The sequence below is a fragment of the Sus scrofa genome, chromosome 10, assembly GCF_000003025.6.
Source record: "Sus scrofa isolate TJ Tabasco breed Duroc chromosome 10, Sscrofa11.1, whole genome shotgun sequence".
In the NCBI taxonomy this organism is placed as follows: domain Eukaryota; kingdom Metazoa; phylum Chordata; class Mammalia; order Artiodactyla; family Suidae; genus Sus; species Sus scrofa.
The window spans coordinates 26,653,542-26,666,599 of record NC_010452.4 but is presented as its reverse complement, the minus strand read 5'-3'; the positions used below and the strand labels follow the sequence as shown (position 1 = coordinate 26,666,599).

Here is a 13,058-nt window from a genome sequence, read left to right as displayed (position 1 = left end):
TGGGGGGGGCCCTTGCTGTCTTCAAGGCCTTCTTCTTTTGTCTGTCTATTACCTCAAAAGGGATTCTTTTATTCTGTCCTGTTTCACTAAATGCATGCGCCAGAAGGAAAACATCATCCACGCCAACACCAAGAGCGAGAAATGGCAAAACCTGTAGTGAAAACATGGGACAGGGGCATTAGATGCAGGAGGTCCAACTCTGAGAACTGTAAAGCTATTTCAAACATTGCCACCAGCACCCCCAGGAGCTACCCGAAGGGGAGCTTACGCGATCCCACGTGAAGAATTTAGTTTCATCTGATAGTTAAATCCCCAAAGTCTGGCAGCTGTAGCTCATGGTAGATCTCATGCATTCCTATCTCTAAGCTCCACGTCCCATACATTTTTCAAGTTAATAAAAGGGGAGGAATCTAACACAAAAGCGGTGGGTCTTAAAAAAAAAAAAAGCAGTGGTTCTCAAAAAAAAAGGAGTTCCCTTGTGGCTCAGCGGTAATGAACCCAAATAGTATCTATGAGGACGTGGGTTTGAGCCCCAGCCTCACTCAGTGGGTTAAAGGATCCGGCATTGCCATGAGCTGTGGTTTAGGTCTCAGATGCATCTTGGAGCTGGCGTTGCTGGGGCTGTGGTGTAGGCTGGCAGCTGCAGCTCCGACTGGACCCCTAGCCTGGGAACCCCCATATGTTGCCAGGTGCGGCCCTAAAAAGACAAATCCACAAATACATACAACGAAGCCGTGGTTCTCAGAGTGTGATTCCTAGACCAGCATTGTTGGGAGCTGGCTAGCAGTTCCAATTCTCCACCCCTGGCCCCCAGGGCAGGCTGCATTAGAGATGCTGGAGATGGGGTCCAGCAATCAGGTTTCACAAGCCCTCCAGGCGATGCTAAAGGCACCCTCAAGGCTGAGAACCACTGCTCCCATAGAGGAGCTAAATTCCATCCATGAATGAAGCATCTCTACTAATCACCAAGCCCATCCAGACCAACCCACGGCTGGTCCCGTGGTCCACTTAAGAGACAGCACTGCCCTGAGAAATGGGGCACCCCGAGTGAAAAAAGGCTGGGAGACCCTTTAGGTGACACGGACACAAGCCTGGAGAGGGGCGTTTGTCAATGAAGAGTGGACGGGTGGCTCCTTTAGTACCTGAGTTGTTGCAGCATTAAAGGAGATCCCGATCAATGAGCACAGGCCCAATCCTGCAGCCACTGACAGTGCAACCAACAGGACGCCAGCCAGCCCCACGGCACCCTGGGACTTGGAGCAGTCCCAGCGCAGCATGGTTAAACAGGCATAGGCAAGCTGCAAGCAGAACAGTGGGGGTGGGGTGGGGGGGGCAGGTGAAGGAATGAAGGGGAGTTGGAGGAGGGGGGAGAAGGGGAGGGGGAGACACAAAACAAAAGCCAAACATTAGAATGTGTAAGGATTCTAATGTTTTCCCCCACCCATCACCCCAACTCAAAAGGTCGAACTTATGAAATCCAACAACGACAAAAATGTACATTTACAGACATCACACAAAATGATAAAGAGTCAAAGATGGGCCAACTGCCAATGGGAATCAGTGCTCTACACGACCACTTTCGAAACCGTTACGAAGCCGAGCTCTCTCTGTCTTGGATGCACATGTGTGTTAAGAGCAGTTAAAAAGCAGGAGAGGGCACGGGAAGGTCAAAACTAAAAAAAAACAAAAAAAAAAACAAAAAAAACAATACAGGACACTCCCAAGGAAACGGAACTGCTCGTTACCATCAGTAAGTAGCCACTGGCCACTCGGATGACGCTGACATCAGAGAAGGACTTGAGGATGTCGTCCAGGGTCGTTGTGGTAAAGGAGAGCACCTTCTGAGTGGAGTTCTGAGCGACACTTTGATGAACCACCTGAGGTCACCATGCAGGGATAAAACGAAGATGGATGGGATTAAAGCTACAATGAACTGCAACTGTATCCAGTCACTTGGGAGAGAACCTGATGGAGGATAATGTATGTCTATGTAGGGAGTTCCTGCTGTGGCTCGACCAGTATCTATGAGAATGCGGGTTCGATCCCTGGCCCCGTTAGTGGGTTAAGGATCCTGCCTTGCTATGAGCTGTGAGGTAGGTCGCAGACATGGCTTGGATCTGGTGTTTCCCGTAGCTGTAGGGGAGACCGGCAGCTACAGCTCTGATTCAGCCCCTAGCCTGGAAACCTCCATATGCCGTGGATGCAGCCCTAAAGAGACACACACACCAAAAAAAAAAAAATGTCTATGTATAACTGGGTCACTTTGCTGTACAGGACACTGTAAATCAACTATAATAAGAGGATTTTGAAAATTGCAAAAAGCTTTAAGGAGCTTAAATAGCACAGACTTGGAGTGACATGTCCCCTTTACTCAACTCCCACTTTTTCTGATGCCTTATAAGAAGAGTTCTGTATGATTGGGGTTTGAACTTGGGCTAACATTAAATGACCCTGGGCCTGGGCCACGGAAGGCTACTTGCTAATCAAGCCAGAATACGTGATGCCATGAGCCAGTGGAACTGAGGTCCACTCCCAGAGTTTATTTACTCGGCATGGTTCCCCCTTAGTCCAAAACAACTCATTCTTTTGTTGTTTTTTTTTTTTTCAAGGGCTGCACCTTTGGCATATGGAAGTTCCGAGCCTAGGGGTCAAATCAGAGTTACAGCTTCCAGCCACAGCCACAGCCACACCAGATCTGAGCGGCGTCTGCAACCTACATCACAGCTCACGGCAACGCCGGATCCTTAATCCACTGATGGAGGCCAGGGATCGAACCTGCGTCCTCATGGATACTAGTTGGGTTCATTACCGCTGAGCCACAATAGGAACTCCAAGAAAACCACAACTCATTCTTAAGGGCACGCCATCCCCTCGCCCCCCCCCTTCATTTGCTGGCCACTTTTAAAAGGTCACATGCAGCTCAGGAGAGGTCACCGCTTGGGAAACAAAGGCCAGCTCCCATCGCATGACCTAACCAAGGGGACTACAGCTGTGAACAGATTCTAGGCCTTGCTAATGTTTTCCAGACACCTTTTCTTGCAAACCAAGTGTTTTTTTAAACACTGTTATGCCTGAGCTCTGGAGTTCACACATGGTGACTCTGAAAATGTTTCAGAGCACCCCAATCAGAATGAGCATCACCCAGATACGAAGATATTCTTCGCTATCAAGAAAAGGAAAGCGTTTTCATCCCGCCATGTTCCCAGAACTACAATCTGTTGTGACAATGAACTCCAGTGGAAAAAAAAAAATGTTTTCAAATATGAACATGACCCATTTAGTAACTAAGGGGTTTGTACTCAGACTCAAAGGGCAGGGAGTTGCCCTTGTGGCTCAGCAGCTACAAACCCAACTAGGATCCATGAGGACGCAGGTTCGATCCCTGGCCTCGCTCAGTGGGTTAAGGATCCAGTGTTGCCACGAGCAGACAGGGCCTGGATCTGGTGTTGCTGGGGCTGTGGTGTAGGCCAGTGGCTGCAGCTCTGATTTGAGCCCCAGCCTGGGAACCTCCATGTGCTGAACCTGTGGGCCTAAAGAGACCCAACAAAACAAAAAAACAAAGGGCGCCCCACACGCCAGCCCTTACCTCCACGTATGTCCTCTGCCAAGCCTCCAGGATGGCGGCCGCCTTGTCCTCGTTCCAGCTGATGTGCGAGACGTACTCATACCCCTTGAAGTGTTCGTACATCTGCTTGGGGGTCATTAACTGGAACATGGTCTGCAAGGCGTGGGCGCTGTGACGGTGTGGGCAAGGCACAACATCAGCATCCCCTGGAAGCCACTCTCACGGCATAAATCCACCCCCCCCCAGCCCCCGTTCAACACCCCTGACTTACCCGCAGACATTCTGTCCCACGCGAGCACATGTTTCCATTAAAATGGGCCCGGGATGGTTATTTTATTTAATAGATGGATGTACCATATTAAAGGTGTAACCTTACAAACCTTTTACAGATATACCCCCAAATTAAATTAATAGGCAATTTCCTCTCTCAGTTTCTAGTCAACGCAACAGGAAGGGTAGAGGAGTAGATAGCTTGACCAGATATGCGGGGCTCAGCGCTGCAAGCTCGCTCGTGCAGAAATCCCAGACGACGCCCTCCCGAGGGAGAGATCTCAGACTGAGGGCCTGACACTTGACGGAGCCAAGGCCACAAGTGCACAGAGGATCATTCTTGTTTAGCTGGTCTTGCCTTTAACAGCTGTGACGGGGTTCAGCTCCTATCACCTACCTCCACGTCCCACCAATGCCTCCTGCCTACTTTATACATACCCCGATTTTCCACATAATGGGTCAATCTTCTAAAAGATTGTGACTTTAGAGTCACTAACTACATACATATATATTTTTTGTGTGTGTCTTTTTAAAGTCGCACCCGTGGCATTTGGAAGTTCCCAGGCTAGGGGATGAACTGGAGCCGCAGGCGCCGGCCTGCACCACAGCCGCAGCAGTGCTGGATCTTGTACCCATGGAGCGGGGCCAGGGATCGAACCCGTATCCTCATGGATCTGAGTCAGGTTCATTACCGCTGAGCCACAACAGGAACCCCGTACATATCTGCTCTTGGGAAATACACCACAAGGCGCTTTGTGAGCTGCTTTGGTCCACTCATATCTCTGAACATTCTAGGACACCCAGATAGCTAGCGGGGATGACGGTTAAGTGTTAATACAAAGACACCTGCAGATGTCAGAAAGGAAGTGGTTTCTGAGGAAAGGGCGAAAAATAATAGATGGCTTGGATCTTCCCGTGTGTGTTGGATTACCTGACAAGCTTTCCAGTACTGTTCTTGACTGTGCCACCCACGATGAGTTCCTCCTGCCAGTGCATATACTTTCTGGATAATCCATGACATCCACCGTTCAAAACAAGGGCCATATCAAGAGGCTTTAAAAAAATAAAAAGAAAAAAAAGGCAGCCACATAATTACAGGAATTAGTAGGCAGGTCACATGCCTTGTTAAAATCCAGTGCATTAAGGGCTTGTTTGTTTCAGGGAGAACATTAATAACCAGGCTAATGAGAGGCGTATGGCAAATCTTACAGCAAAATTTAGCTCTATCAACAAACTTAGATCCAGAGACCAAAAAAAAGGGAAATAAAAATAAGAGAACTAACAAGGGGGGGGGAGCATCGGGTTTTTCTCTCTGCCCCTCCTAAGAAGAATCAGGGGCTGTACTTACTTTGGTTGTATTTTTGTTGGGGGCTGTGGCAGGGCAGTCTGGATCAGCCGGATTGAGGCAGGGCCGGTCCATGTAACCATGACCAACCTCAGCCTTATTCAGCATTTCCTCCCAGCTGTCCACTTGATAGTTTATTTTCTTTAACTCTTCAAGGAATTCCAAAGGGTCAAAGTTTGTCCACTGCAAAGGAGGCTTACCTCTGTGAAAGAAATTAGGAGGCGAGGCAATGAAAAAGAGGCTTCTAAGCCTTAGTGAAAAAACAAGACTGCATCTATTGCCTCTGGAATGTCTGAGGCTTTTTGGTGCTCCTATTATAATGCTGGGACCCTGGCACAAAACCCAAATGTTCCTTTCCAGTATATCTCTAGGCAAACCTAAGACAGGAAAATAATTTATGAATGAAGATGGCAAACAGCTTATAAGTTAACAAAGGTACCAAAGAACTGTCGCTTTGCTGATACAGTGTATTTAGTATCTGAAAACAAAATTAGCCAATGGGTGCTTCTAAGCAGAAGACGGAGACCCAAAACTGGGGGGGGGGGGGGGAATCGGGATGTCAAATTAGCACTTGCCAGCCTAACAAATGCTTTGTAAGTGTCATCAATCAAAATATTTGATCTCCATTACCTTTAATAATCCCATACTTATGAGCTCTTCTGACAGCCTGGCAGTCAACCCGGCAAACCCCCTGCTGCCTCTGCCATCACCGCCATCAAGGCCACTTCCCCCCACACTCACTTTTGAATTTGTGCTGTTGACAGACCAGAAAGGCTTTTGGCTGCCTGTTATGTGGTTCAAACCACACTGTAGCTGCTTAACCAGGCTGAAGTCATTATTCAGAATCTCCCAACCAGAAAACACAAAACCCCTTATTTCCCATCTAAAACTGTACACTGAGGGTCAGGGTATGGCCACTGCAAATTGCTTTTGCAGATACGTGCAAGCTAGGACAGAAACAATAACCCAAGCACTAACTCTTGCATAATTAACTGAAAATGTCTTCGCTGATTAACAATTGTTCCTTAAATGATGCGGTATATATAATATTCAACTGCTAAACTGGGAAGCATCCCCACCTTCATCCCCTGCATTCAAAGATGGCAGATTTTCCTCTTAAACGCCATTAATGTGATCCAAAGAAAGGTTAGCATTTTACTTAACAGGAAGATCTTGAACTTTAAGTACAAAATCTTTAAGTACCCACTATTAAATTCCATCCTTAAAAGATAAGCTAAACCTAAGTAAGTACTTGCTCTGCAAAACCGCAAACATTTTTAAAGAGTTAAAAAAAAAAAAATCACACATACTCTGAAATAATTTGCATTTTATTTGCATATAAATAGGCTGGTAAAAGTGAATGAGATTTAATGATGCCTACAGACTTTTTTTTTTGAAAAGAGGGAAAAACATTCTGCCCAAGTGCCCTCTCCAACCAACTCTTCAAACATGCACATGGAATTCCAATGTTTTTATGTCTTGTGCAAAGCTGAAACAGACTAAGGAACTATAAAGTAACATCGGCAACATTCTAGAGTTTAGAAATCACAGACACCACACACTTACAGTAGGTAGGCTGTCCCAGACTGTAACTTCGCCCCTTCCCAGAAGCAGTCCAAAGGTGTAATAATTAAACAAGGGTAAAGATATTCGATTATCTGTCAAAGTTGAAAAGAATAGGCCATGCATTAGGCTAACGGATACCACTGGCGTATTTGAGAATTGAGAGGTCTTTTTTTTTTCTGCAAGCAAAAAGAAAATATACCTGATCCATGTAACCTGTTTCTGTGATAAGTTCTCCAGATTTATAACACAAATGTTCCAATTTCCACTGCCTATTGAAATAAAAAAACAAGAGACAAACATTTCTTATTGTAAAAAAGGAAATCAGTGCAAAATCAGAACTATGGAACATATAGAAAGGCAATTTTGATCACGTTTAAGGATCTGTCAAAATGAGCAGAGCTTTGCCAAACAGACTCCAGAAGTTTGCTTTAATGAATAGATAATACTCAATTGTAATTAACATGTGGGGTGTTTATGTAAATGACTGCTACAAAAGTACTTGAAAAGTCTTGCTTTCTTAAGTGTTCTCCCAACAATCTTGTTTACACCATTAATCTGCTTTTCTACATACATTAAAACAACTTCAGGGCAGATAATTCAGAGTTGAAGTCTCACAAATTTGAAATAGGTGGGGACTAAACGAAGAACGTTTATAATGTACTAACATATATTTGGGTGGGAAAATACTTTTTTTTTTTTTTAACTGGCAGATAACATCCTTATTAACAGATAGTGTTCAAAATGACCTCTCCTGCTCGTAACCGCAAATGCTGTAAACAACACTGCCAGGCAGAGTGGTTTCCTACTTTATACTCTGCTGTGCTCATCCTATAGCAATTGTATTAAATAAACTGATCACCAATGACCTCTTCTCCATTATCTACCATCTATCTATTATTATAGAGTTTTGTTATCCTTGGAAGAGTGCGGTATGAGCCCATGCCTTCCCAAGTGTATTACGGAGAGATATTTGAAAAAAAGAAAATTAGGGAAGCATGGCAATGGGAAATCCAAGCCCAGAAAAAAAAATATATATACACACATATATAAAACTACTTCTAGAGTGCTCTATTTCAGAGGTCTTTTTCTCTTTTACTAGTCACCCAAAAGAATGCTCAGGACTTTGCCCGCTTCCCTGGGGAACCTCCCCATCCCTCAGTGCCCTGCTGAGATGACACCTTGCTAAGCTTTCTTTGACCAATGCTGTTGAAAATGACCCCTTTCTCTTAAGTCCTAGAGCAATGCTAGTCTGGCGGCTAGTCGATCCTTCACGACACCTGGGGCATCTGTGGGAGGGACCACCTTCTAGGCTTCCTTCCCCACCCTAACCAGACAGTTGGCTCCTGAGAGCCCGGCCCAACTTCTCCATCTGTCCATCTTCCCGCCCATCCACCTACGTATAAGCTTACATTTTATTTCCGTCTAGCACAACACATACTACCTAGTTCAAGTAGGTTCTCAATATCACTTCATCAACTAGCTTTGATCGACACTTGCTTGAGAAGAGCATGACTGTACTTTAAAAACAAACAAACAAACAAACAAAAAAACCCCACTGGGCTTGAAGCCAAAACAAAGGGCTTGCCACCTGGCTCTACTATTCCATAGCTAGACGAACTTGGTACAAATGCTTTATTTCACTGAATTCCCAGGTTTCTCACCTAAATAATGACATGGGTTGAACTAGGTGTTCTTTAAAGTTCATCCACGGCATAAAAAGTTCTCCGGTTCCATCGCAGGGGAAGTGCAATTTCATTGTACAGATGCTCACACCTTCTTAAGTGTGTAAATGACAAGCCCCCTCAAGGCAGGGTCCCATTCTGTTAAGAAGGCATCAGACATGCTTTCAGGGGCCCTGGGACACCCGTTTCCAGGTACACGCCTCCATGTGCACATTTTGCAGAACTGCACTGGGTAGCTGCCCTGCCAGCTCTCCTTACAGCCTGTCCGGGGGGTAGGGGGTTGGGAGTGGGGGGGCACGATTGTGCCAGGACAAGGCTGCCTGACAACAGCACTAAAATACCTCCTTCCCTTTCTCAAAGCCGTTTCAGACACCTGATCTTGTTCTGGTAACTTCCTGAAGACAACAGCACACACATGATCATTAACTTAGGTTACAGATAAAAAAACAAGAGTATACCAAAAATAAGTGACTTGGTCCAGGTCATGTTGGGGCCCTAGGCTTCAATCTCCTGGCTGACAGGTCTTAAGAGGCCATCCATTTAAGACCATGGAGAATGGAGGTTACAGTAGCAGGGACACATGCAGGTTCTCGTTGGATTCCCCCCCCCCCACCCCCCCATTCTCTCTGGCCACTGAATATGTCTACCTTGCCTATTCCATGAAAGACCGTACTCGCCAACCACTCAGTTAAGAGGTATCCAGAGGGGCAGCATGGCGTTATGGGCAAATGCCAACCCAATGGTCTTCTCAACAGTTTAGGGAGACGTTTCCGTTTAAATGAATCAATCTTAGCAGTCAGTCATCAATCAACAAACTCCAAGTGCCTGCTCTAAGTGCTGGGGTATAAAGATGGACAAGGTGTGGCCGCTGCCCTGAACTAGACAGATGAGAAAAAGGACTGATAGTTTCACTCCAGGACTCTTCCTATCAGCCCTGCTAAATGAGCCAGGAGGCTAAAGGATACTATTTGGTAAAGATACGTGAATCCACCTTACTCTGCCTATCTGTCCTCAGGAATTCACCATAGGAGCTCAACCCCCTATTTCTGGTGACACAAACCAACTGTTAACATCTGTAGCGAATACAAAGTGATGCGCAGTAACTTCTTTTTCTTTCTGAGTCTTTGTGGGTTGAGGGTAGGCAACTCAAAATGTAACTGTTCCGAAAACATCTCAAGCCAATGAAACGTCTTCAGACTGGGTGGACTGGCACCCAAATGGTTGCCTGAAGGATCATACTCATTTGGCTCTAGTGCCAATAAATTTACTGAAAATACCTTATAAAGCAACAGAATTCATTTGTTACCCAACTCCAGAGACAAATCAAGATCTTTTTTTTTTTCATTTTAGGGCCGCAGGTACAGCACAGGGAAGTTTCTGGGCTAGGGGTCAAAATGAATCAGAGCTGTAGCTGCGGGCCTACGGCACAGCCACAGCAACGTGGGATCTGAGCCGTGTCTGCTACCAACATGGCAGCTCAAGGCAACGCCAAATCCTTAACCCAATGAGCAAGGCCAGGGACCGAACCCACATCCTCATGGACACTAGTCGGGTTCTTAACCCGCTGAGCCACAAGGGGAACTCCAAGATTTTAAAAATCATTTCCCTCGGAAACGATCTGCCCCAACACTCCAGGTGTAAAGTCCAGGGCAACTTTATTTACTAAAACCAAGGGTCTGAAGCCTCTTCCCACCACCTTACCTGTTATACATATATACATGCACCCGGCTGGCCTGGAGCGCCGAGTCCAGGTGCTGTCGGAGAGCTTCTGTGGTCAGGACGTTAGCACCTTCTTCCTTGGGGGTCTGAATCATGAGTTGAGGATTAAACATAGCCTCTTCTCCAATCTTCTGGCGGGTATAATTTAATTCACGACTTACTCGTCCACCAACTGACAAACATGTACAGGTTCCAATTAGAAACAGCAAAATCCCCAGCATTCACATTCTGTGATCTCGCTGAAAGGAGCAGGGCACCTCACAAGGGACCTCGGGTCCCTACAAATGTCTGGTTGATGTTTGGGGAGGGGCGGGGAACATGCACTTTATGATCATGCGCAATGCGGACTCGATCAATACCAAACGCCTAAGAAATACTCGCTAAACCTCTGAACTGCGGTCCTGCTTGTCACACGCACAAACCTAGTGCACACATGCTTCGGGCACCTTCTGACTGACACACCATATGTATTAAGGGTGGAGGGGGTGGGGGGGGGAAACTTGAGACACCTTTTCCTTGCAGACCAGACCAAATACCCCAGCTACAATTTCTTTCACTTGTATAAACAATGTGCCCCTGCAGCACATTTCAAGATAAATGGCTTCAATTTACACTTTTCTCCTAAATAATCTGGCCAGGGTAACAAGGAAATGTTTCTTCAGGTTGGAAAAAGAAACACGGAAAGGTGGCAAATGTGTATTTAGCACCAAACTTGCCGGGAGAAGATAAATAATGTGATTCATGTCAGATGCACTCGGGAAATCCCACTTGAGAGGAAACAAACCCACCAGCCAGGGTGGTCTCGGGCCCGCCCTGGAGCCTGCTCGTCTCAGACTCACCTGGGCAGCATCCAGAAAGCACAGGTGCCAGGCTGAGTCGCCTGGGGGTGGGCTGCCTGTGTTCTCTGCAAGCTCCCCTGGTGATTCTGAGCCCCGCCCCAGCTTCTCCAGCAGGTGGCCAAAGCTGGGCCTGGAAGCCAGCAGAGCGAGGCACGAGTGATGCTGCCACTGAAAGCTGCTTTTTTTGTCTTCCTCCTCAGGTCCCAGGCTGTCCTTCAGTTAGGGTTTTTGGAACAGGCTGAGCTCAGGAGGCTGGGAGGTATGGCGGGAAGGGAGCCTTGCTTCGCAGCAGGGCTGGTGCATGGGCAGGGCAGCTTGAGCTGAAGCTCTGAGGAAGCTGCTCTGATCCACCACGGGGAAGGGCGAGGGCTTTGCAGGAAGGCCAGGAGGGGTAGCAAACAGAATTCTCGAGCATCCTCACCCCCACACACCCCCGGGGTCCCTAAGGCACTGTACGCTGAATGTTGCAAAGCAGGCCTCCAGCTATCTTTCAGAAAGAACCCTCAGGGATCATCTTCCGTGTTCCCACGAGGAGAAATCCTTTTGCTTCAAGTTGAGTACTCAAGGACATAAACATTTGGTTTGAGCAAGTAAATAAGGACTGGGAACGGAGGGTTGTTTAGTTCTCTTGGCATTATTTTATAAACAAGGGGGCAGGCTAAAAAGAAAACGATGCCCTCATTAGGAAAACGAGTCTGGATTCACAGACCAGTCAGATCATCTGTGCAGGTTCATGGCGATGGCCAAAGCCACTGGGGAAACCCTGTCGGATGAGCCTGAATGTACTGGGGGGCGAGGGGGGACCAGAGGGGGAGGGGGAGAGGGAGAGAAGGGGGAGTGGAAGGCGGAGGGGAAGAGAGGGAGAGGGTCCGTGGGCTAGAGAAAGGATTTAGATGCTGCAGAGAACTTGGACGCATGCCCCAGGGATTCACCGAGGACCTTCAAGCAATCTGAAGTTCAAGAAAGACCAGAGGAAACCAGAGGAAGCAACTTGCAACAGAGGATGAATTGACATAATGCCACCAGCCTTCTCAGGATGCTCCACTGAGGCTGCCTGCAGCCAGGGTCTGGCTCCTTCTGGCAGGAATCACAATGTGGTATTTCAACCAATTAACTAGGGAACTGAATTACACTCAATCCACATTCTCTAGAGATAGAAAAGCTATTGGAGGCAAAAAAAAAAGAAAAAGGCAATTATTAGTCCAGAGGTCACTTCTGAAAAGCTACAGAGCTGCACACCAAGGATCTCCAAAGAGCCTTTTGGCGGGGGGAGACCCTCAACTCCTTCCATTTTTCTGGCTCTAGGGCACCAATGCCCCATACCTAAAAATCATTTATGTTTCCACCTGCCTCCTCACGCACTGGCCCTAGCACATGACTTCTCATCCTGCTTACAAAGTCCTTTCACTCCTTTTGCCTTTGCTGAAGCTGAAAACTTCAGCTGAATCAAAGCCACGAGGTAAAAACCAACACCACCAAAGGGGGACCACAGACTTCTCTCCCCACCCCCACCTCAGCAGAGCAGCTGCCTGTGACAATAACCAATAAGGTGATGACCCAAGAGAAGGCCACAAAAATAAGAATCAAATGGTCAAGTTCATGCTGCTGAGAAGAACTTAAACTACATGCTTCTAGACCAGCGTCCTAAGGGATCAAGTAATTTACCACAGAGGTTTTCAGAAAAGACACCACTTCCTACAAGATAGAAAAGGTATTTCGGGGATGCCACGATGTCACCTTTTTAGAATTTTTGAGATGCGTTATCTAAATAAACACAGATATTTAATTTTTAAGATGTATATTTATATAAACACAGATATTTAATAAATTCTTAGGATGTCTATTTAGATAAACGCAGACATGTCTGTCATGTCTCTAGAATGGCAAATATTTCTGTTCTTCCCCCTTTTTGCTCTAGTGATAAACAGGAATATATTGCTCATGAACAACCAGGTTCAACCAAGATAAGACTATTATCATAGGAACATGCAGCAACGAGGGATGAAGGACCTGAATTCTAAAGCCTCCTCAACCAGCTATGCTGTCTCTTACTTTGGAGTACTGCTGAATTA

The 13,058-nt window shown here is 46.5% G+C and overlaps 1 protein-coding gene across 7 annotated transcripts in view; it reads right to left on the bottom strand.

The window, feature by feature from the left end:
- PTCH1 (patched 1) overlaps nt 1-13,058 on the bottom strand; it is a 76,061-nt gene that overhangs the window by 36,626 nt on the left and 26,377 nt on the right. For 4 of the 7 annotated variants that reach the window (XM_013980137.2, XM_003482800.4, XM_013980139.2 and 1 more), the window contains 9 exons: nt 10,130-10,319; nt 6,946-7,015; nt 6,747-6,838; nt 5,184-5,382; nt 4,767-4,888; nt 3,587-3,734; nt 1,746-1,877; nt 1,143-1,298; nt 53-151 (listed from right to left, as the gene is read on the bottom strand). In XM_013980137.2, the coding sequence (XP_013835591.1) occupies nt 53-151; nt 1,143-1,298; nt 1,746-1,877; nt 3,587-3,734; nt 4,767-4,888; nt 5,184-5,382; nt 6,747-6,838; nt 6,946-7,015; nt 10,130-10,319 (1,208 nt within the window). The remainder of the gene's footprint in view (nt 1-52; nt 152-1,142; nt 1,299-1,745; nt 1,878-3,586; nt 3,735-4,766; nt 4,889-5,183; nt 5,383-6,746; nt 6,839-6,945; nt 7,016-10,129; nt 10,320-13,058) is intronic. The other 3 variants (XM_005668021.3, XM_021064597.1, XM_021064598.1) reach the window with 1 other exon arrangement.